The sequence below is a fragment of the Cervus elaphus genome, chromosome 8 (assembly GCF_910594005.1).
Source record: "Cervus elaphus chromosome 8, mCerEla1.1, whole genome shotgun sequence".
NCBI lineage: Eukaryota > Metazoa > Chordata > Mammalia > Artiodactyla > Cervidae > Cervus > Cervus elaphus.
This window is the reverse complement of record NC_057822.1, coordinates 3,322,825-3,346,777: the sequence shown is the minus strand read 5'-3', so window position 1 is coordinate 3,346,777 and position 23,953 is coordinate 3,322,825. Positions and strand designations below refer to the sequence as shown.

General features: G+C 49.8%; 1 protein-coding gene across 1 annotated transcript; it reads left to right on the top strand.

Moving 5' to 3' along the window:
* Positions 1-291: 291 nt before the first annotated feature.
* LOC122698879 (translation initiation factor IF-2-like) lies at positions 292-23,951 on the top strand. The gene is made up of 6 exons (XM_043910555.1): positions 292-361; positions 4,321-4,702; positions 5,425-5,508; positions 7,291-7,367; positions 17,811-17,971; positions 23,777-23,951. Exons 1-6 carry the CDS (start codon positions 292-294, stop codon positions 23,777-23,779), a joined length of 777 nt encoding a protein of 258 aa, XP_043766490.1. The 3' UTR covers positions 23,780-23,951.
* The last annotated feature ends 2 nt before the right edge of the window (positions 23,952-23,953 follow it).

Sequence of the window (23,953 nt, the reverse complement as noted above, 5' to 3'; positions counted from 1 at the left end):
TGCCTCTGCCCGAGTTATTTAACACCCCCAAGCTTCAGTTCCTTCCTCTGTCAAGTAGGGCTAATAACAGTATAACTGCATAGGATTAAATGATAGAAATTTTACATGGGACATGAAGAGCTAGCCACAAGGATAATGGTCTCTGAACAATATCCATGGCAATTTCTATAATTTCTGGGAGAATCAGATCCAATCATCTGGTTGCTCCAAACCTGACTGATCACCCAGGGAACTTTTTAAAATATAACTTCCAGGCTTCCACACACCTGAGAAATTCTAAATTGGGCCAGTATGGGGCAGTACCCAGGAACCTGTGGCGCCAAGATATACATTTACAGCGTTTTGCAGCGCCTAGTCTGTAGTAAGCACTCAATAAATACAGGCCTCATCCCTGGCCTGGACCATTGCAAGTCTCCTAACCACTCACCTGTGTCCACTCTTATCCACTCTTACCCACCTCCAGAAGCCAGCAGAATCCTTTGAAAACGTGAAATCATGTCACATCACTGACCCAAACCCTCTACAACTCCCCATTTCTCACCGAATAAAATTCATGAACGAGGCCGTATATCAGCAGCTCCTGGGCACACATCAGAAATACCTAGTGAGCTTGTGAACAATACAGAGGCCTGGCCTAACCCCAGACCAGCAGAATCGGAATCTCTAGGGGTAGGGCGCAAGTAGGGTCTTTACACAAAATAGATGACACCCAGTCACAGTGGAATTTCAGATACCCAATGAATAACTTTTTAGTATAAGTATGTCCTGGGAAATATGGGGACATATTTATACTTAAAAAGTATCTATTTCCTGTGTATCTGAAATTCCAGTGTAACCGGGTATCCTGTATTTTCATTTGCTAAATCTGGCAACCCTAGGTCACACATTAGCCTTTCTAAAAAGCTCACAGCGGGGCTTCCCTGGTGGCTCGGTGGTAAAGAATCCGCCTGCCAATGCAGGAGACACAGGTTCGATCCCCGATCAGGAGGATCCCACATGCTGCGGAATGGCTAGGCCTGTGAGCCACAACTATTGAGCCTGTGCTCTGGAACCCAGGATCACAACTGCTGAGCCCAGATGCTGCAGCTACTGAAGTCCAAGTGCCCTGGAGCCCGTGATCTGCAAGAGGAGAGGCAACTGCAGCCGGAGGCCAGCCCACCGTGACTAGAGGGTGGCCCCCACTCACCACAGAGAGCAGCGCGTGCAGCAACGGAGACCCAGCGCAGCCAGGGGTAAAGAAGCAAATTAAATTAAACCATGTGTTAAAGAAAGCGCACAGTGAAACGGCCCCCATCGCCTCTCTAAGCTCACCCATTCCCTCCAATCCCTCCACTCCTTCTCCTTTGAAGAGTCAGCTGCCTTCCCCGTCTCCACAGCTTGCAGTTGCTGTCCGCCTGGGATGCCCTGTCTGTGTCAGACACCAGCAAGCCTCCTGACCTCTGCAACCCTCTCCCAGGGTTCCTCACCCTGCCTTACTGTGTCTTCGTAGCAACCACACGACACGATGTATTATTTGTTCGGTTGTCCATCTCCCTTTCCCCACAAACTAGACTGTCAGCTCCATGACTTGTTGGAGACACTTTGGTTCTTTCCTCGCTGTCTCTACAACGCCTAGAACCCCGCCAGCTGCTCAGTAAATTCGGGCTGAATTAGTTAACGGGGGGGGGGGGTGAAAAGACTCTTCCTTCCAGCACAACTCCCTAAACATTCCTTTGGGAGGAACTGATAGATATCTTGGCTGAATCGGGTCTTGCTTGTGGTATGTGGGATCTTTAGTTGCAGCATGCGAACTCTCAGTTGTGGCCATGTGGGATCTAGTTTCCTGACCAGGGATCGAACCCAGGGCCCCCGTGCACTGGGAGTGTGGAGTTTGAGCCCCTGGCACACCAGGCACGTGCCAGCCCCGGTAGGGGTATCTTTACTGGGAACGCGAGCAGCTGATGTGTGCTGGGCATGTCCTGTGTGCCAGGCAGCCTTCAAGGCACTCCACCTGCATAGCTCGTTCCATGCTCGTGACAGCCCTTGTAGGACCGTAATGATCCTCATTTTAAGAGGAGGAAAGTAAATTTTTCAACAGCAAACCTCAAAAACCTCCAGGGCATACACCAGAGGGACAATGTACTTTCTCTGCATTTTCTTCCTGTCCTTCCTTCTGGGTTAGGTCCCATGTGCCGTTCACTGTTGGGGTGAGGAGGAAACTAGGGTCAGGGGTGGGCACTGCGCAAAGCAGTCTACAGTCCGACGTCTACAGTCAAGAGCGTCTGACACAGGCTCTCTCTTGACCGACAGACAGGGCAAGGCTGCTGGGCAGAGTGGCGCCCGGAACCACAAAGCCAATCTGGTTAAAAAAGACATTGAGCCCTGGAGGGCTGGCTGGAGGCTTTCTGTCCATGTTCACGTCCATGTAGTTATTAATTCTGCAACCGGCAAGGCTCGTGTGCCCAGAGATATACCTCCTATGCCCCTGAGGGGTGCACACCCATTTGACCCTCACAATGGCCTCATAGGAAGGGAGAGCTGCTATTCTTTGTCCTGAGTGGCCAGTGAGATGAGCAGACAGAAGCCTAGAACATTCCACAAGATGCATGAGTCACAGGCTTCTTGGAAGCTGGTCTCTCACCCTGATCAGTGCCTTTTCCGTTCACAGCACTGGGCTGTCTTCACCTGGAGGAACAGCAATAACCTGTGACCACAGTGATTCACTCCGGCTCATCATCACTAGTGCTGCAGAAGCAGGAGACAGACAGGCCCTAGGCTGAACAGTTTCTCCCCTGTGGAACAGTAGGATGATGGAGGAGGCTGGGCCCTGCCCAGATGAAGAGATAAAAGACCATATAGTCCTCATTCCCAGTCAAGGAGAACTCCCTGACCATCATGCACAGAAAGGCTCCCTGGAGGTCAAAAAGGGAGGGGGCATCACCTCATAGGAAGTGATGTCAAGTACCCATAAGCCTCTTCACCAGAATCCACCTTGGCTAAGAGATGAGCACTGACACATGGGAGGGTCCTGAAAGTGACAGTGATACTTGCTCAGTCATTCCAGGCTACCATGGAAGGTAGCCTGCCAGGCTCCTCTGTCCATGGGGTTTCCCAGGCAAGAATTCTGGAAGCAGGTAGCCATTCCCTTCTCCAGGGGGTCTTCCCGACCCAAGGATGGAACCCACATCTCTCACATTGCAGGCAGACTCTTTACCATCTGAGCTACCAGGAAAGCCTCAGGGAGGATCCTGAAATACACCAAATACAAACTCAGAATCAGGCAAATCAAAATGATTGGCCAAAGAAAATCCAGAAGAAATGCCCCATAAAAGTAATTCAAACTACCACAAGGATGCAACTTAGCAACTCTTTCTGAATATTGTACTCTTTTTTTCCTCCTAATAAACACCTCACTTGTTTAACTACTTTCTATCGTTGTGGGAATTCTTTTCTGCACAGCCAAAGGGCCAGGGCCTTGTCACTGGCCACTGGCCAACCTAGTGGCTAGGATCTGGTGCTCTCACCGTGGGGACCTGACCTCAATCTCTGGTCTGGGAACCCAAGCCCCGCTTCAAGCCACTGCAGGCCGAGGCCGCCCGAGATCACTGCGGCTTCTGCACAACCTTGGCCTGGGCCTCAGTTTCCTTTCCTGTAGAAAAGGTGTGATGAGAATTCACAGGATTGCTAGAGGAATAAGATCCACTCACACGTTCATTACATGATTCTAAACCAACTACTGGGTTCAGAATCATTCCCAGTCCCTGGGGCCGGGCACATAGCAGAGGACTGACTCTCTTGACTTTTAAATTCTAGTGGGGACGGCAGGCAATAAACAGAAACGAGAAGACAAACCAAAAGAGTTACACAGAGTGAGAAACACTACAATTGACATAGAACAGGACCGGAAGCCTGGAGCGGGATTCCCCAGGCACTTAAACAGTACCTGGGTTCTCTGACTGGACGTGCTGGGTGGACAGGGAAGACTCACAGATGCCACCCTAAGGGTGGAGGCCTGGGGGGGCACCGGCGTGGAGAGCCAGGGCGCAGCACCAGGCAGTTCAGTTCAGTTCAGTTGCTCAGTCGTGTCCGACTCTTTGCGACCCCATGGACTGAGGCACACCAGGCCTCCCTGTCCATCACCAACTCCCAGAGTTTACTCAAACTCATGTCCATCGAGTCGGTGATGCCATCCAACCATCTCATCCTCTGTCGTTCCCTTCTCCCGCCTGCAATCTTTGCAGCGCCAGGCAGGGGAACCTCAAAGGCAAAGAAACGGAAAGGAAACTAGACAACGTGGATAGATCTCAACACTCTGTGAACTTCACAGGGCTGTCTAACCAGGCGGGAAGGCTGTGTCCGTGGCCGGCTCTTTGATTTCACATTATCTGCTTTTGACGACGCCCCCCCGCCCCCACCCCGGGAGGCCGCGCGGCTCTCCGCGTGGGGGGACCGAGAGTCCGGCAAGCAGTTTCCGCAGCGCCAAACCCGCGAGGGCGCCGCGCGGCGTCCCCGAGGGCGCACGGGCCCACGGAAGGAGTTTCGCGCGGGGTTGGCGGGTAGCACTGCCTGAGCCGGGTGCCCCAGGACACACGCCGGGGCCGGAGCCCGGAAGCACCGGGAGCGCGCGGGGCGGGGCGCTGGGCGGCGGGACCTGCCGGACCCGCGCGCGGGGCGGGGCCGGAGCAGCCCGGCCCCCTGGCCTTTGCCGCGCAGCCACCTCCAGGTAAGGGGCGCGCTCCGAGCCGCGGGAGCCCTCGCCCCGCGCCGCCCGGCCCGTGGGCCCCTTGCCCGCCCCCGCCCCCGACGCGGCCCCCGGTGCCAAGTGCGCGGCGGCGGCCCGGCGCCGACTGGCCCGGAGTCGAGGTCGCCGGGCGGCTTCTTGCTTTCCTTCCGAGCCGGAAGTGAGCTTAGAGCCACAGGCCCTGGCCCCAGATGGGGAAACTGAGGCCGGGCCTCCCCTGGTAAATGAGGACTCTGGTCCGGGCCAGGGAGAGGGCAGGGCTTGCCCAACCCAAGGTCACCCGGGGTCGCCGGGCTTCCCCTTGGCTGACTGGCCCCTCGGGCGCTCCTCACCGCCCCCTCTTCTTGTCCCTGCAGCCCTCTGAGCTCTCAGCAGACACTTAAAATGAGATTTACCGCCGGCGCGGGGAGGGAGGAGAAGGTGTTGAGAATAACCTCTGGAGAAAAGGCCCCGGGGTCACAGGGAGCCCAGGGGGCGTCCTCCTGACCCCTGTTGTTAGAGGAAGGGTGAATTTCTGCTACTGATTTACTAACTTTGGGGGGGGGATTCTACACCTGGGTGAGCTGAGGCTCAGAGAGAGGAGGGAATTTCCCCAAGACCACTGGGAAGGAGGTCAGGATAAGAACCTGGGTTATAAGAGCCTGGCACAGAGGAGGGCTTCACACACACACGCACCCCTCTGGTCTCCTCTCTGCCCTGCTCAGGGTGGCGCAGGAAGGCAGGACCACAGCCCGGCTAGACTCCACTTGGTCTGGACACCACTGCCTAACACGGCGTAGGAGTCAACAGTGAGTTCTCTGTTCACTAACTCCGCGTTCATTTTGGGGCAGAAACAGGAAGCCCTTTAAGCTTTGGGGGAGTCCACCAAATATATATGGAACCAAATATATATCCAACGTTGACTGGGTGCGGTTTAGGCACTGAGAATACAGCCGTCAGCAAGACAAGAGCTGCCCTGGGGGAGGTGGGGGAGCAGTTGTGGGGGGGGGGGGGGTACATGCCAGAGAGTGGAATAAACCCTGCCCTTTAGTCTGAGCTGGAGGAGGGATGAGGAGGGAGCACTGCACCTTCCCCGTGGGGAAGCCTGAGAAGAGGGCAGGAAGAGGTGGAAGCTCACAGCCCCGAGTCCTCTGAGTCTCTGGCCCTGCCGGCCTTGTTTGGGATGGTTTGCCAGCCTGAGCTCCCCCAACCCAGCCTCCAGGGATTTGGGGAGGAGGAGCTGGGTGGGCAGAGAGCGGGCCTGAACTGACCTCAGAGTCTGGAAACCTAGCTGTGTGATCTTGGGTGCGTCATTCTACCTCTCTGGGCTGTTTTCTCTGCATATGGCGGGAGTCATGATACTTCACGGCGTTGGTGGTGCTGTGCTGAAAGGAAAGGCTTCGGAAGTCGTGAGCAGGGTGCAGGGTGTGGCCCACATCGGAGGCCTTCCCGAATCAGGCGTCAGCCGGGGTGTGGTGTTTATTTACAGTGTTTATTTAGAGACTCTAGTGGCCCTGTGGATAACCTGTGAGAGCTCTCCGTAAAGAAATGTAAGAGGCAGAGGGAGGGTGGCCAAGTTGAAGGCTGGGAGCCTGAGCTTTCCTGCTCTGCTGTCTCAGGAAATAGAGCGCGTGTCACAGTCCGCATTTCAGCTTTCTGAACCCTTGCGGTTACATGTACTCCATCACACAGAGGTGGCTCAGGCCCCCAGTCTGCAGCTTCCGGAGTCATCCCGAACAAGCTGAGTGACCTGTCTGTGCCTCGGTTGCCTCACCTGTGAAATGCCTGCCCCCAGGGTTGTCATGGGGACGAAAGAGGCCAGAGCCACAAAGGGCCCTGTGTAGAGCTGCCACCGTGGGGGCCTTTCCAAGGCCCAGGAGTGGTGGGATGGCACAGTTGGCTGCCTTGGTTGCCGTGGCCGAGCATGTGCCACAATGGCACCGTTTAGACGCTGGGGGTACAGCGGTCAACAAGACACATGCTGCCCTGGTTGGGGTGGCGGGGAGGGAGGTTCATCAAGGTCACAGCCTGGAGAGTTTCTCGTGAGCCTGAAATCGTCTTTCCCTGCGCTGGTACCACGAGGCTAGAAGTGGCTGGACCAGCCTCCGGGCCCACATGTGGGGCCTGAGAAACGTCATTAGGTGGTTTATCCTCACTCTGTCCTTTATGACCTGATGGTTTTGTAACCATTGCTGTACATTTTAAACTGCGGCAGCAGATGAAATTGGGGGGCGGGGGGGCTTGCTGCCTTGAATATGTTACAACAAGCAGAAAGGGGCTAGAAAGGGTATCGAACCCACTTGCCACTTTGCCACCCTCCTCTTGACAGCCAGACCCGTCCGATTGTACCACCCTCTGCTCAAAACCCTTCTGTGGCTTCCTGCTTTCTTAGGGTAAAGAACAGAAACCTCAGCATGGCCCATAAGGCCCTGCCGCCTGGGCCCCACCTACACCTGGCCTCCTCCTCCAGCTGTGTCTCAGACCACTTTATCAGTAGCCCTCTCTGCTCAGGCACGCTGCTGCCTCCTGCCTCAGGGCCTTTGCACAGGCTCTTCTAAACTGCTTCTCCTCTTTCATCTCCCTTTTTCCAGGTTAACACCTCATCCATCAGATCTGATCCCAACCTCGACTGGCTTTCCAGGTTCCCCAGGCCACAAGACTTCCCCAGGTATGTGGGAGGTTTATGTCAAAGTGTAATTATACTTGTGTATAATTGTGTAAGATATCACTGGGATTAATCTCAGCTACCACCCGGTCACACTCCCCCACCTCCAGCTGTAACCCTCATGATTCCTGGGACTGCTCCGAGTTTGCTCTGAGATGCTCAGTAATGAAATCTCTTTGGGAGTAGCTCTTGAGTGCATATGTGGACTTGCTTTATCTAAAATTCTATTGTCCTTCATCAAAAAAGAAAAATGACAAAAGTCACTTCTTAGCTGTGAGGGTAGGTGTTCATTCATCCATTCTCTCACCTGCTCTGCCAGGCACTGTTCTAGGAGACATCAGGGAACGTAACACACAAGCCCCTGCCCTCACGGAGCTTTCTCTAGTGAGGGAGACAGACCACAAAGAAATAAACCTATCATCCACTGCCAAGTCAATTAAGAAAAGTCACACAGGGTCTGGTGCGAGGAGCAGTGGGGGCACCTGATCTCTTACACCTGCAGAAGGAGGAGCTATGCTGAGGAGGTGGGAAAGCACAGGTGCCCTGGGCACCATCCACTCCCCCCCGACCATCCTGGTTGGGGAGACAGGCACGTAGGCAACCAGCCTTCATGCCTGAGAGGAGGTGAGGCCCCCCAGGGAAAGCATAAGGAGCGCTTCAGAGGTGGCAGGCTGGACAAATCCAAGAAGCCTCCTGGCAGCCCCTGAGACCCCTTAGTAAAATGGAGATGGATTTGGGTCTCAAGTCACATGCACCTGGGGAGGGTATATCCCGATCCTGCCATTTGCCAGCTGTGTGGCCCTCCCCTCTATGAGCCTCAGTTTTCTCATCTGTAAGATGGGGACAGTATTAGGCTGTTCCTCGTAAGGTAGTGGTGAGGCTGAAATGGGATCAGGAGAGTAAGTCTGCAGGAGATCTTCACTGATTTTTTTTTATTTTAATTTATGGTTGCATTGGGTCTTTGTCACTGCCTGCGGGCTCTCTCTGGCTGCAGCGAGCAGGGGCTGCTCTCTGGCTGTGGTGTGTGGGCTTCTTATTGCGGTGGCGTCTCTGGTTGTAGAGCACAGGCTTCAGTAGTTGTGTGCAGGCTCAGTGGTTGTGGCACGCAGGCTTAGTTGTTCCTCAGCATGTCGGATCTTCCTGGAGAAGGGATCAAACCTGTGTCTCCTGCCTTGGCAGGTGGCACTCCCAGCCACTAGACCACCAGGGAAGTCCCTGATTTTATGTTTAAGCTGTGCTTCTGAAGAAGGGGGCTTCTCTGGTAGCTCAGATGGTAAAGAATCTGCCTGCAGTGCTGGAGACCTGGCTTTGATCCCTGGATGGGGAATATTCCCTGGAGAAGGGTGTGGCAACCCACTCCTGTCTTCCTGCCTGAAGAATTCCATGGATAGAGGAGCCTGGTAGGCTACAGTCCATGGGGTCACAAAGTGTCAGACACGACTGAGCGACTAAGGCTTTCACTTTCACTTTGAAGAAGGGCATTATTTGGAGATGAGGATCCACACCAGGAAAGAAAACAGCTTGAGCTGCGTCCCGAGGTGGGAAACCCAGCGTAGGCTGGAAGGAGCAGGTGGTCTAGCTTGGGAGGAAGCTGGCTAGAAGAAGGGAAGTGGAGGGAAATAAAGTTGAAAAGTGGGGTTGTGACTGAACCAAACTTGGATCTGTTCACTCGCACAGACCAATCTACTGTCAATCTACTGAGACCTGTTGTGGTGAAGGAAAAAGTGCAGCATTTATTATATGGTGGGAGATCAGGAGTTCAGGGCAGCCGTTCTCAAAAAACCCAAATTCCCTGATGGGTTTCAGGGCAGCGTTTTGTTTTTGTTCTGATGCACAGTCGATTTACAGTGTTGTTAGTTTCTGGTGTAGAGCTCAGTGATTCAATTATACATACACACACATAATTCTTTTTCATATTCTTTTCCATTCTGGTTTGCTGCAGGATACGGAATATAGTTCGCTGTTTTATACAGTAGGACCTTGTTCATCTGTGTCTGTGAGTCTGTTTCTGTTTCATAGAGAAGTTCACTTGTGTCATATTTCAGATTCTACATACAAGTGATATCATGGAGTATTTGTCTTTCTCTGACTGACTGACTTCACCTAGTATGATAGTCTCTAGGTCATCCATGTTGCTGTAAATGGCATTATTTCATTATTTTTTGTGGCTCAGTAGGATTCCATTGTGTACATTTAATGCATCTTCTTTATCTAGTCATCTGTTGATGAGCATTTAGGTTGCTTCCTTGTCTAGGCTATTGTAGATAATTCTGCTATAACATTGGGGTGCATGTATCTTTTTAAATCATAGCTTATTCTGGATATATACCTGTGAGTGAGATTGCTGGATCATATGGCAACTCTGTTTTTGGTTTTAAGGAGCCTCCATACGGTTTTCCATAGTGGCTGCGTCAATTTACAGGGAAGCATTTTCTTTTTCAGGGAAGCAGTTTTAAAGACCAGCTGAAGGAGGGGAGTCAGAGGTGTGTGGTCAGTTTGTGCACAAGTCTCTGACAGGCTGATGGTGCGGTAACAGGGTGGTATCACAGGGGTTAACATAGCAATCTTCAGGCTCCAGGAGGTCTGGGGGCTATGTTCTCATGGTCATCGAGTAATTAAATCCTTCCATTTGATAGGGGTTTTATCATCTGTAAAACAACTCAGGGAATGTGTATCAGATACTGTTACCTAAGGACTTCAGGGAAGAGCTAAAGATTCTTTGACTGCCATGTGACTGATTCACTGTTTAAATTACCACTTCTCCTGGCCAAACTGCTACTTTGGTCATGACACAGTCCTTTCGATCATTAATTCTTGGCTCCGGGGAGACCTGGGAAACTATAGCTTTTCCATAAACAAGAGGCAGATAGAGGACATGAGGGAGAGGGTCTGTCGCATACAGGCCCCATAGGTCCTGCTCAGTTCAAGATGGAGCTAGTGAGATCCTAATTTGGCAGTTTTCAAATTGCGTTTGAAATCTTTTGGGCCACCTCAGTGTATAAAGTAGACCAAAGAGGAGCAGGGTAGGCTGTCCTTGAGCCAAGACCCAGGTACACGGTTTAAATCCCACATCATTTATGCAGTGACCTTTCCATTTATTTCTCAGGGCCTCTTTCTCCATCTGTAAAACAGAGATAATAGCATCTGCCTTATAGAATTACTGGGAGGAAATGAGATGGAAAAGAGTGGTACATGGCTAACATTTACCAAGTACTAATGGTTATAATTTTTTAATTAAAAAAAATTAATTGTGATGAGATACACAGAACATAAAATTCACCATCCTAACCATTTTTAAGTGTGCAGTTCAGTACCGTTAGGAATAATCACGTTCTTTTGCAATCAATCTCCAGACCATTTCAGCTTGCTAATCTGAAACTCTGTACACTGAACAACAACTTCCCCTCTCCCTCCCCAACCCCTTGCCACCCCTACTTTACATGCTATCTCTACGATGTTGGTTACTCTAAATAGCTCATATAAATGGAGCTATACAGTGTTTGTCTTTCTGGGACTGGCCGATTTCATTCAGCGTAATGTCCTCAAGGGTTATCCATGTTGCAGCGTGTTAGAATTTCCTTCTTTCTTTTAAGGCTGAATAATGTTCCATTGCATGTATATAACGCATTTTGTTTATCCTTTCATCCACCAATGACCACTTGGCTCACCTCCACCTTTTTTTGTTGTTGTTCAGACACTGAGTCATGTCCAACTCCTTGAGACCCCATGGACTATATCATGCCAGGTACCTCTGTCCTTCAGTACCTCCAGGAGTTTGCTCAAATTCTTATCCATTGAGTCAGTGATGCCATCCAACCATCTCATCCTCTGTTGCCCCCTTCTCCTCCTGCCTTTAATCTTTCCCAGCATCAGGGTCTTTTCCAGTGAGGAGTTAGCTCATTGCATCAGGTGGCCAAAGTATTGAAATTTTAGCTTCAGCATCAGTCCTTCCAGTGAGTATTCAGGATTGATTTCTTTAGGATTGGCTGGTCTGATCTCCTTGCAGTCCAAGTGACTCTCAAGAGCCTTCTCCAGCACTACAGTTAGAAAGCAGCAATTCTTAGGTGCTCAGCCTTCTTTATGATCCAACTGTCACATCCGTGAGTGGAAAAACCACAGCCCTGAGTGTACTGATTTTTGTCAGCAAAGTGATGTCTCTGCTTTCTAATACACAGTCTAGGTTTGTTAGAGCTTTTTTTCCAAGGAACAAGAGTCTTTTAATATCATAGCTGCAGTCATCATCCATAGTGATTCTGGAGCCCAAGAAAATAAAATCTGTCACTGCTTCCACTTTCCCCCCTTCTATTTGCCATGAAATAATGGGACCAGATGCCATCATCTTAGTTTTTCTAATGTTGAATTTCAAACCAGCTTTTTCACTCTCCTCTTTAGTTCCCCTAAATTAAAGGCGCTTTAGTTCCTCTCTGCTTTCTGACATTAGAGTGGTATCATCTGCATATCTAAGGTTGTTGGTATTTCTCCTGGCAGTCTTGATTCCAGCTTGTGCTTTATCCAGCCAGGCATTTTGCCTGATGTACCCTGCTCCGCCTTTTAGCTGTTGTGAAAAATGCTGCTATGAATATGGGTGTACAAATACCTTTTTGAGACTATGCTGTCAATGCTTTTGGGTATGTGACCAGAAGCAGCATTGTTGGATCATTTACTGTTAACAGTTTGAAGGTGGGCATGGATGGCTGCCCCTGTGTCTTCTCTTGCCCCTCAGAGTGAGACAGGTCCCTGGGACCCTGTGGACCAGCTTGAAAACCAGCGAGTCAAATGAACCACTGCAGACATTGCCATTTCTCCCTCTGCCTTGCCAGACAGATTTGCCTCTTAAATTATATTTTAGTTATCCCTAGTGGAAACACCCTTCATTCAGCAAATGTTCATCGGTTCCTACTATGTTCCGCGTGGGCAGAGGGAGATAGACAATAAGCAGTAAACATAAACGAGGAAAGGATATAGGGTGTCAGATAGTGAGGCATGCTTTGGCCCAGGCAGAGGAGCCAGTTGACAGGGATTGGGGTGAGAGGGGGTGGTGTGGTTTCCCTGAGCTGTGAGATTTAAGCCAAGGCCAGAAGGAGAGAAGGGAGCTGACCGTGTGGTTATCTAGGGGAAGAGCATTTCTGGCAAAGGGAACAGCCAGTGCAAAGGCCTTGAGGTGGGCGCATGGCTGGTGGGGTCCCCTGGCGGCCACGAGGACGGTGTGTCTGCAGCCAAATAAGTGGAGGAACCGGGAGGAGCCGGGCCGGCTGCACATGGCCTGAGGCTCTGGGTGAGAAGGGAGTGCTGGAGGTTTGGAGCAGGGAAGGGACGTGATCTGACTCTAGTTTGAATGCAGCTTTCTAGATGCTGTGGGCTGGATAGCTAGGGGTAAGGGCAGAACGAGGTGGGAGAGGAGGCTCCTGCCAGAGAGATGGTGGCAGCTTGTACTCTGCTGGGAGTCAGGGAAGAAGGGGGCGATGATAAATGAGAACAAAACCTCCGACAGCCTGGGCGTCCACCCTCGAGCACACTGTCCCCCTGCCCGCCCTGCCCCAGCACCCCACCCCTCCTCCAGGCTCCCCCGAAGCCAGGGTGGGCTGGGAGCTTGCCCTCCATGCCAACGCCCTCTTTCTCCTTCCAGTCTGTGCTGGGATTGTCCAAAGCCCTGCGGGTTCTTCTGTGTTGAAACTGTTGCCTGGACATCTCCTGAGATGGTGCGGTTACCACCGACCTCCAGTTTAACTTCCCGATAGAGGTGTAAAATGAATGGGTTTGTCTCCTAAAATGCTTAGAGTGGGGAGTAAGCTGGGCCTGCCTAGGATCCCCACTTCTAGGACCATGTCAAGATTGTCTTGTTGTGTGTGTCTGTGTCTGTGTGTGTGTGTGTCCACTTTGAACTACAGTCTTCAAAATTTCTGGCTTAAAAACAGTGCTGTAAGCTCTGTTTGTTGCAAAGGATTTCTTTGGCCCAGTGCTTTTCCTTCCCCTTGGGTCCAGAATAATTAGTCCTCAGCCTTCTTCTGACACTGTATTTATTTCTCTAGTAATGGTTATTTTTAAAATAGGTATATATATTATTCATTTATTTGGCTGCATGGGGTTTTAGTTGCGGCAGGCAGGATCTTTCGTTGCAGCATGCAAATTCTTAGTCATGGCACAGAACGTTGGATCTTAGTTCCCCAACCCAGAATGGAACCCGGGCCCCCTGCATTGAGAGTATGGAGTTTCAGCCACTGGACCACCAGGGAAGCCCTACTGATGGTTATTTCACTGTACTGCAGACTCATGTAAAAATTCACCTGTGGCCACTTAACTCAGAAAAAGACGAAGAAAGAGAGAAAAAGAACATCACATCCCAGCTGCACCCGGCTCCCCTACCCCCCAACCCCCCTGCCAACACACACACATCAAAGTTTAAAAAAAAAAAGGCCACAGTTGGCTCGCATTTAAGAAAAACAAAAGTTTGTTCTTGCATGGCATCTTCTAAAGACTAGGTGATGCAGAACTTCCCTAACCATGGATTGAACTTGCGCCCCCAGATGTGGAAGTACAGTCTTAACCAGTGGCCCACCAGCGAAGTCCAAAGGCCTTGGGGTTTTAATGATGATTCAAAGGACTTTCAGGTCTTCCCTGGTGGCTCAGCGCCAATGCCCAAGACTCAGGTTTGATCCCTGGGTTAGAAAGATCCCCAGCAGGAAGAAATGGCAACCCACTCCAGTATTCTTGCCTGGAGAATCCCATGGACAGAGGAGCCTGGTGGGCTACAGTCCATGGGGTCACAAAGAGTCAGACACGACTGAGTGACTAAACAGCAACAACAAAGGACTTTCAAGGATGATATTGACCACATCTGATTTTTCTCCTAAGTGCTAACTTTGGGATTTTTGCCACTGCAAGAAGAAATCCCACGGCATCATTTATGGCGTCCATCAAGAAATGTGGGTCGAGTACCTCCCGTGGGTGCCTATAGAACCCAGGGCAGCTGTTTGGGAATGGCCATCTCCCCTTACTACTAACAAAAATAACCCAGCCTGTATTTTCTTTGGTGACTGATAATATGACCTATAAGACAGAAGTCATGATCGTGGTGCATCAAAACGAGTTCCCGTTCCAGAGTGGCCGCATCCATCCCACCCCTGGGCCATGAGTCCAGCCGTGGACCAGTGTCCTCCCTGGGCACCTTGCCATGGGCGTGTTGTTCCCCTGAGCGACAGGGCTCTCCTAGGGCAGAGGTGGACCTTTCTCAGGGTTCCTTGGGACCTTCATGTCACCTGGGCAGGGACAAGATCCCCAGGGAGTCGGGATTTACTCCCTGCATCAGGGATGTGCTGAGCCCAGGGTGCTGCTGGACGGGCCCCAGGCGCACGAGGTGGCCCCGGGCGCAGAGGCACCTCCGGCCCTGACGGCGGGGTCTGTTCCTCACCGCAGGAATCCCGCACCCTTTCGCCATCTCTCTCAGAGTCGGTCCAGCTTCCCAGACATACTTGAGACTCTCAGTTCAGCTTTGGACTGGACTGGATCCTGATCCCTAACCAGGAGTGGAGGCCGCTGAGGACCAGCATACACAGTTCAGGTGGCACCTCCCGCCTCCAACCTCAGCAGCCACCATACTCCCTCGATTGAAAGAGTTTGGGGCCCATCCCATCCTACTGGCCAGTCCGTGGCCTTGGAGCCCTGGACTCCTCCATCCCACCATCACGGATGGCTGAGAGTTGCCCTTGTCCATCTTGTTAATTACAAGACCAAGACCTGCTGGTCAAAGGAATGGGACTTATTCATGACCTCACCCCCGCTGGCTCAGCTGGGCCACATGGAGCCAGGGCTTTGTGAGATAAAGCACTCCCCTTCTAGTGATCAAAAACACAACAATTTTTAATTTTAAAAAAATTTTTTAATTATTAAAGCTGTAATAGAGACTTCCCTGATGGCCCAGTTGTAAAGAATCCACCTTGGAATGCAAAGGACTCGGGATCAATCCCCAGTTAGGACCCAACATCCCACAAGCCCCAGAGCGACTAAGCCCACCTGCACATCCCATGTGCTCTGGAACCTCTGCCCCACAAATAGAGTCCACACGCCACAGTGGGAGACCCTGTGTGCCGCGGCTAAGACCTGACTCAGCCAGATAAATGGGTAAATATTTTCTTTAAAAAGCTCTAATAAGCTTGCAACAGAAAAATGTTAGAAATCCAGGAAAATAGAATAAAAACCAATTACTTCTAGGCCCACAGCCCTGCCACCGAGAGAAAAGAATCATTAACACTTTTTTTTAAGTGGAGGATAATTGCTTGACAATGTCATGTTGGCCTCTGCCAAACAACAACTCGAATCAACCGTAAGTGTTTATGTATATATCCCATTCCCTCTCAAGCCTCCCTCCCACCCCTCTAGGTCATCTGAGAGGGCCAGGCTGGGCTCCCTATGTTACATAGCAGCTTCCCATTAGCTGTCTGTTTTACGTATGGCAGTGTGGATGTTGGTAAAGAATCCGCCTGCAATGCAGGAGACCTGGGTTCGATCCCTGGGTTGGGAAGATCTGCTGGAGAAAGGATAGGCTACCCACCCCAGTATTCTTGGGCTTCCCTTGTGGCTCAGCTGGTAAAGAATCCGCCTGCAACGCGGGAGACCTGGGTTCGACCCCTGGGTTGGGAAGATCCCCTGGAGAAGGGAAAGGCTACCCACTCTAGTATTCTGGCCTGGAGAATTCCATGGACTGTTCACAGTTGGACACGACTGAGTGACTTTCACTTACATATGGTAGTGTGCACGTCAGGGTCATTAACATTTTGATGTATTGCCTTGTGATCTTTTTGCTCTGTGAAACATTTTTTAAAGACATAACTAGCATCATATTGTGTATCCCATGGTGTACTGTTAACCACCTCCCTGGAAATGGATTCCCTTCGTTTGTGGTGCTTGCCAGGTTCTGTGATGGAAATAGCCCCTCTGTGGCCCATTTCAGGCTCCCAGCATCACTGAACATAGAGCTGGGAGAGATGCCAGTCTGAGCTGACATCAGCACCCCATATTATGATTTAAAATCATAATCCATTGGGGACTTCCCTGGCAGTCCAGTGGTTAAGACCTCTACTTCCAATGCAGGGGGTGTGGGTTCAATCCTTGGCTGAGGAGCTAAGATTCCGCATGCCTCCAGGCCAAAAAATCAAAACATAAAACAAAAGCAGTATTGTAACAAATCCATAGACTTTAAAATGGTCCCCATCAAAAAAAAATTTTTTTAATCTGTTCGTTCTGATCTTATAATCAATACACAGTCATTATTGAAAATTCATAAAATTTAAACATATAAAGAAAAGACTAAAATCATACAGAATCTTCAGCCACCACCCCCCACCCGCCCCACTCCACCCCAGTGTACAGATGGTCACTGTCAACCACCCTGACGTAAGTCCAACAGTCCCCTCCATGCAGGTAGAGACATAAACAAAGTAACTGCCTGCAGAGTTCAAAAGCAATACATCTCTGTGACACTGGGGAAATCCAGAAAAGTCTCTGGTGTGCAACCATCCAGAGATCCCTGTGATGACTGTTCTTCTAGGCATTTTACTTGTCTATCTTTTTAATATGGTTGGACTTGTGGCTTGAATCTCCTGGTTCACAGTCATACTATATTCTTGTGCCTCGGAAGGTAACATCCAGGGGAAGGGTGTTATCACTGTTATTTGATTAAAAACCCTTTGGAGGGTTAACAGTCTGCACTTCCACTTCTGGGACCTTGGGTTCAATCGCTGGTCCGGGAACTAAGGTTCTGCATGCCATGCAGCATGGCCAAAAAGATTTTTTTTTTTTAAAAAAAGAGAACTTACAGAAGCTTGAAGAGGCAGAAAATATTCTGGCTCCTTGAACATAGAAAATGGCCCATTAGGTGAAGCTCAGATTATTTGAAGTTTGGGTCGCTGAGCATCTTTGGGCATCTTTGAGCTGAGCATTATTTGGATTGCTGAGCATCTTTTTGGTTCTTCAGAGACACCTTCTCTCCTCTCCCGCTGGGCTCTGGGATGTCTCTGGGTAATTCCAGATGCTGGGCCCTTGGTCCATCTGCCTTCCTCATCTGATGCTTGAGGGGAGGGTAGGAAGAGGAGTGCCTTTCCAGAGAGAATAACCAGGAAAATCTAGCTTTTGCTTATGCCTGAAAAACTAGTTCATTCATTTGTTCATGTCACATTCAATTTCTGAACACTTACTCTGGGGCACACAAATGGTTGGGCACCGGAATACTGATACGGAGGAGATCCAGGGCCAGCCCTCTACCGCCAGGCTAACCAGGGAGTGGGTGCAGCACCCATGGCTCAGGGTGTGAAGACGTAGAACCGACAATTCACGCCAAGAGCCAGAGCTGCACTCAATAAGTGATCGATGCCTACAGACCTGGGGGGCAAAGGCCAGAAGTAGGGTCAGGGCTCCCCTGAGCCCTGGGGCTCACCTCCTTCTTTCCCACAGGCCTCCTCAGGGTCCCACACCCTATGGACCCACGGGCTGGTTTTTCTGGTTTGTTCCTCCAGGGCAATTTGCATATTTCTCCGAAGAACTTCCAAGAAGCTGGACAGCCTGTTTTCAGACTTAGAGAGAAGGGAAACCCAAGGTTGCTTCTTGAAATCTGGGTAAGTATTATATAAGGTTTCTTTCTCTTCAGAACCCTCGTTGTTATTTAAAATGATCTTTCTTTTTCAGTGTTTTCTTTCCATTTTCTTTCAAACTCGTTGTGTCAGATAGAATGATCTTAATTTAAATGTTTTGACTCCCTGCTGCAGGGCATCTCCATGGTGGAAGGTGGTTGTCTGTGTGTCTTAGTCACTGCTGGGTCCCCAGCGTGTAAGACAGCACCTGTACATATTTATTGTACTTATCTGGTACATGTTTGGTAAATTAACTGATTGATTTGGAGTGGAGGTGAATATTTATTTTGGGTTTATTTGAACTTAGTTAGTTAAGTTGCTCAGTGGTGTCCGACTCTTTTGCAACGCCATGGACGGTAGCCTACCAGGCTCCTCTGTCCATGGGATTTTCCAGGCAAGAGTACTGGAGTGGGTTGCCATCAAAGTTCTCAAACTCTATAGCAATGTCCCACTGCTTTTTTCTTTTTAATTGATTATAGACTCACAGGCAGTTGCAGAAATACCACTAAGAGGTCCAGTGCGCCCTCACTCAGCTCTGCACGTGGCCCCGGCCTTCACCGTTAGGTTGGACTCCTCAGCTAGGCGGACTTGGTTCCACAGGGTGTAGCCCCTGGCAACTTCCCCTCCAGCCTCATTTCTTCCCTCCCCACCGCTACACGCACCCATTGTCCAAGCCCTGCCTACACTGAGCATCCTTTTGGTTCTTCAAAAGCATCTTCTCTCTTCTCATTTTGGGACTGACACGTCTCCTCTGCCGGGAACATTCTCTACCCACTGACCCCACCCGTCCGAGGGCACCTTCTCCGGGAAGGCAGCTCTGGGCTCTCCTCTGTCTGTCTGTCTGTCTTGTCTGTTTCCTCTGCTGTAGCATTTATCCCACTGGTTGGTCATCGTCTGTTTACCTGTCTGTCTCCACCACTTTCCTGTTTCTCCTAGATTATCTTCTCCCGTCCATCTTATCTCCTGCAGGCCTCTGCTGGAACGGTCCCTTTCATCTGATACCATCGTCACCCCCTCCTTCCTCATCACTTCATACTCCCCTCACCCTGGTTGTTCTCCCCTGACAGTCACTGCCCAACTGAATATTTATCTATTTATTTACTCACTTACTTATTGGGCTTCCCTGGTGACTCAGATGGGAAAGAATCCACTTGTAATGCAGGAGACCTGGGTTCACCCCTCAGGTGGGGAAGATCCCCTGGAGAAGGCAATGTCTACCCACTCCAGTATCCTTGCCTGGAGAATCCCATGGACAGAGGAGTCTGGCAGGCTACAGTCCATAGAGTTACTTTCACTTATTACTTATTACTTATTTAGTGGACTGTTAAGAGCATGGATCCTGCATTCAGTTCCTCCGAGTGAAAAAATCTCAGTTCCACCACTTAGTAACTATGTGACCATGGGCAAGTTACTTAAATTATTATAATTATGCCGTATCGGTGTAGTATTGCCTGTCTCCCACCTGAATGTGAACCCCTTGAGGGCAGGGAATTTGTCAGTTTTGTCCCGTGATCTGCCCCAAGGCTGCCCAGAGCAGGGCATGCTGCATCATATACCCTTCTTCATTCATCCAGCAAGTAGCGATTGAACACCTACCATATTCCACGGCTGGCTCAGAAAGCTAGGGCTACAGCAGTGAAAAAACAACCAGGGGCCTGCCTCAAGAAGTTTACATTCTACTTATGTACACAAGTCAACAAATAATCTAAAAATATATTACTTAAGATGGAAATAAGTATTACAGAAATAGAACAGGGGTGCTGGGTTAGAGAAGCAGAGTAGCTTGGCCTGGGGGATCAGGGAAGGCTTCTCAGAGGACGTGACATTTGGGCTGAAGCCAGAATGATGTGAAGGACAAATGTAAAGTGTCCGGGACTGGGAGGACAGCAGATGCAAAGGCCCAGGGGGAGGATCAGCTTGCATATTTGAAGAGCGAAAAGACAGCCAGTGTGGCTATAGTGCAGTGAACAAGGTGGTCATGGGGTGTACAAGCTGGGGTTTAGAGATGGGCAGAGGCCAGATCAGGACTGTGTAGACTTCCATGAAAGGACTGGCCTTCATGCTGGGGCGATGGGAGGCCTCTGGAGGACTTTCAGCAGGTGAATGACATGACCGCTATGTATGACAAGGCCGCTTGGGCTGTTGTGCAGAGAATGGATTTATAGGGGCGTCGTGAGTGTATTTTGTTGAACGAATGAATGAACGAATGAATGAATGGATGAATTTGGCCTGAGCTGAGTTCTTCGTGCACTCAGCACACACTCCTTCCCCCATGGTTAGAGGCAGGCCAGCTTAGGATTCTCTGATTAGAAGGCTGTTTCTTCTTGAGCTGAGAACTAACATGGGCTTTCCCAAATACAAGCCCAATAAAATACCATCTTGGGCTCCTCTGGGTAAGAGAAGCAATTACTGCAGTCTCCAAACGGCACTTGGTGGTGTTGATTAAAGGTAGTTGGAATTGCCAAGTCTGCTGACATCAAGGCCGGGCACTGCCTTGGTCATGGTCTTAGTTCATGGTTTGTTGCTGTCTCCTTTGTCCACTGCCATGGTCTGTGCTGATTATCTGAGCCAGGGAGTTCAGTTCAGTCACTCAGTCGTGTCCAACTCTTTGCAACCCCATGGACTGCAGCACGCCAGGCTTCCCTGTCCATCACCAATTCCCAGAGCTTGCTCAAACTCATGTCCATTGAGTCAGTGATGTCATCCAACCATTTTACCCTCTGTCGTCCCCTTCTCCTCCTGCCTTCAATCTTTCCCAGCATCAGGGTCTTTTTCAATGAGTCAGTTCTTCGCATTAGGTGGCCAAAGTATTGGAGTTTCAGCTTCAGCATCAGTCTTTCCAGTGAATATTCAGGACTGATTTCCTTTAGGATGGACTGGTTTGCTCTCCTTGAAAAGCTATGACCAACCTAGACAGCATATTAAAAAGCAGAGACATTACTTTGCCGACAAAGATCTGTCTAGTCAAAACTAAGGTTTTTCCAGTAGTGATGTATGGATGTGAGAGTTGGACCATAAAGAAGGCTGAGTGCTGAAAAATTGATGCTTTTGAACTCTGGTGTTGGAGAAGACTCTTGAGAGTCCCTAGGACTGCAAGGAGCCAGGGAAATCCACTACAAACAGATCTGGAACTTGGGTTCCTGGAGCAACCACTGGAGGCCAGTCCTCCTGGGTGACATTGGACAAGGTCTTAAACACTCTGGGCCTCATTTTCTCCATCTGACATGAGGGGAGGAGAATCCCTGTGCCTGATGCAAAGTAGAGAACATGAGGTTTGGAGCCAAAGTCTGGCTTGATTTTCATCACATACTTACTGTGTGACCCTGGGGAAATCACTTGACCTCTCTGAGCTTACAGTTACAGGAGAGAATCATAATGCCTCACATGCTACTTAACCTTCCATGGTAATTGTAAGAATTAAAGGGATTTAAAGTGTTTTGCAAACTGTTACCTGCTGTCCAGATGGTGGTCTGTGGCTTTTAACTAGCTCAGAGTTATTTTGAAAAACGGATGCAATATTAGTTGCCGACCAACTTTTTAATAATCCCTCCATAGATGTAATATTTTGAGAACAAAAGATTTTATTGCTCAGCTAGATGAGAATGAATCTGTGGGCCAAACTCAGTGTGGCATATGGGTATTAGACTAGAAATCTTGGGGCAATAAGACGAATGTTTAAAACAGAGATGGTGCAAAACAAAAAATAACAAGAGATGGTGGGTGATGTGCCTGGCTAAGATGTCTAGCTTTGGGTCCTTTTCTGCCTTTTTCTGGCATATGACCCGGTCCAGATCCTTCTCCTCTGAGCCTGTTCCCCCAGGAACAGGGAGAAACTCAACACTGTGTTAGTACCTGTCTTGCAGAGCCGGCTGAGACCGTGTGCGTTAAAACTGCAGTCCTGGGGCCTGGCATCCAGCAACAGCTCCATTTTGTTGCCTCTTCCTCTTATTTATGCACCTTTGCTGTGTGCCAGGCACTGTGCTGAGCGTGTATTTATTGGTTATTTTACACATTTATTTCTTTAGCGTTTATGTAGTATGAGCCCGGTGCCAAGCTTTGTTTTCAGTGCCGTATAGATACTGACTTGCATGGCGGTGTTGTTGCTTGCACAGATCTTCCAGACACCTACTATCATGGTCCATTTGCAGGTGAAGGAATCTAAGTGCAGGAAGACTGAGTTTCCCAGAGCCCCACGCCTGTGAGAAGGAGCCCCGTGGGCTCACACCGTCTGTCTGGTCCTGGGCCTGCCTTTGCATCCACAGTACCTGTGGTCACGGCTGGCCACCCTTCCCGGTACCCGCCTCCCAGGGCCCTTGGAGGCCTGGCTTGGCTTGGTTTGTCCGCACCCCGCCTCCCCTCCACCCACTTCAGCCCCTGGAAGAGAAGAACGGAGTCAACGAGGGGCGGGGGGGGGGGGGAGACCTTACCCCCGCCGCCCCTTTGCGTGGCCGCGCTGGGTTTTCGTGGCATGCAGCCTTCTCTCGGGTGCCGCGTGGGCTCCCGAGAGCTCTGGCTCAGTGGTTGCGGAGCGTGGGCTTAGTTACCCTGCAGAATGTGGGGTCTTGGTTCCCCAATCAGGGGTCGGACTCACGTCTCCTGCATTGGAAAGCAGATGCTTAACCACTGGACCACCGGAGAAGTGCCCCAAATACACACATCTTAAGTATACAGTTCAGTGGGTTTTAAAATACATTTATACCAGTGTAATCACCACCTGGGTCAAGATATAGAACATTGTCATCACCTAGAAGCCTTTCTATATCCCTTCGGAACCAATATTCCTCCCAATGGCAACCCCTCTTCTGACCCTTCTCACTATAGATTGGTTTGACCTATTCTTCAGGTTCATATAAACGTAATTCTACAGCATATACTCTAGCGAATGACTGTCTGCTTATCATTAAGATTCACGCATGTTGAAGTCTGTGACTCAGACTTTGTTCTTTTTCGCTGCTGTGTAGCGTTCCAAGGTATGAATAGACATAGGCTGTCCATTCTACTGTGGATGAACATGTGGGTGGTTTCATTTACGACTATGATGAGTGAAGTTTCTCTGAGCATTCATGTACATGTCTTTTGGGGAACGTAAGCCCTCGTTTCTCAGGAGTGGAATTGCTGGGGTGTAGGGAAGACATTTGTTTAGCTTTAGTGGATAAAGTGAGACCATTTTGCCCATGGTTGTAACAAGTTACATTTTCACCAGCTGTGTATGAAAGTTCTGTTTGCTCCTTATTCTCTAGTATTATAGGTCTGTTTTAGTTTTAACCATTCTGATAGGCGAACGGTAGTGTCTCATGAGACTTGGGCTTTTATTCCTTTTAAAATTTGTTTGGCTGGGTCACGTGTTAGTTGCAGGATCTTTAGCTTCAGCATTTGAGCCCTTGGTTGCAGCATGTGGGATCTAGTTCCCCAACCAGGGATTGAACCCAGGCCCCCTGCCCTGGGGGAGTGGAGTCCAAGCCGCTGGACCACCAGGGACGTCCCTCACTGGAGTTTTTCATTTCCGTGTCCTCAGTGGCTTATTTACACTCCTGCCAGTACGTTTGCAAGTTCTGTCTGTCTTTTATCTTTAGCAACACTTGGTGTAGTCAGGTTTTTAAGTTTAGCCATTCTCATGGGTGAGTAGCCGTGTCTTACCAGGGTTTTTATTTCTGTTTCTCTGATCCATGATGATGTTGAACACCTCTACATGTGCTTATAGACCACTTTTGTGAAGACACATGATATCTTTTGTGAAGTACCTATTCAGGTCTTTGCTGATCTTAAATTTGCTTTGTTTCTTTTTCTTAGTGACTTGGAAGAGTTGTTATTATTCTGGGGATACTAAGCCTTTGTGATAAACACATTTGAAAATATCTCCCGGAGACCTGAGCTAAGATGGTGGAGGAATAGGATGGGGAGACCACTTTCTCCCCTACAAATTCATCGAAAGAACACTTGAACGCTGAACAAACTTCACAAAACAAC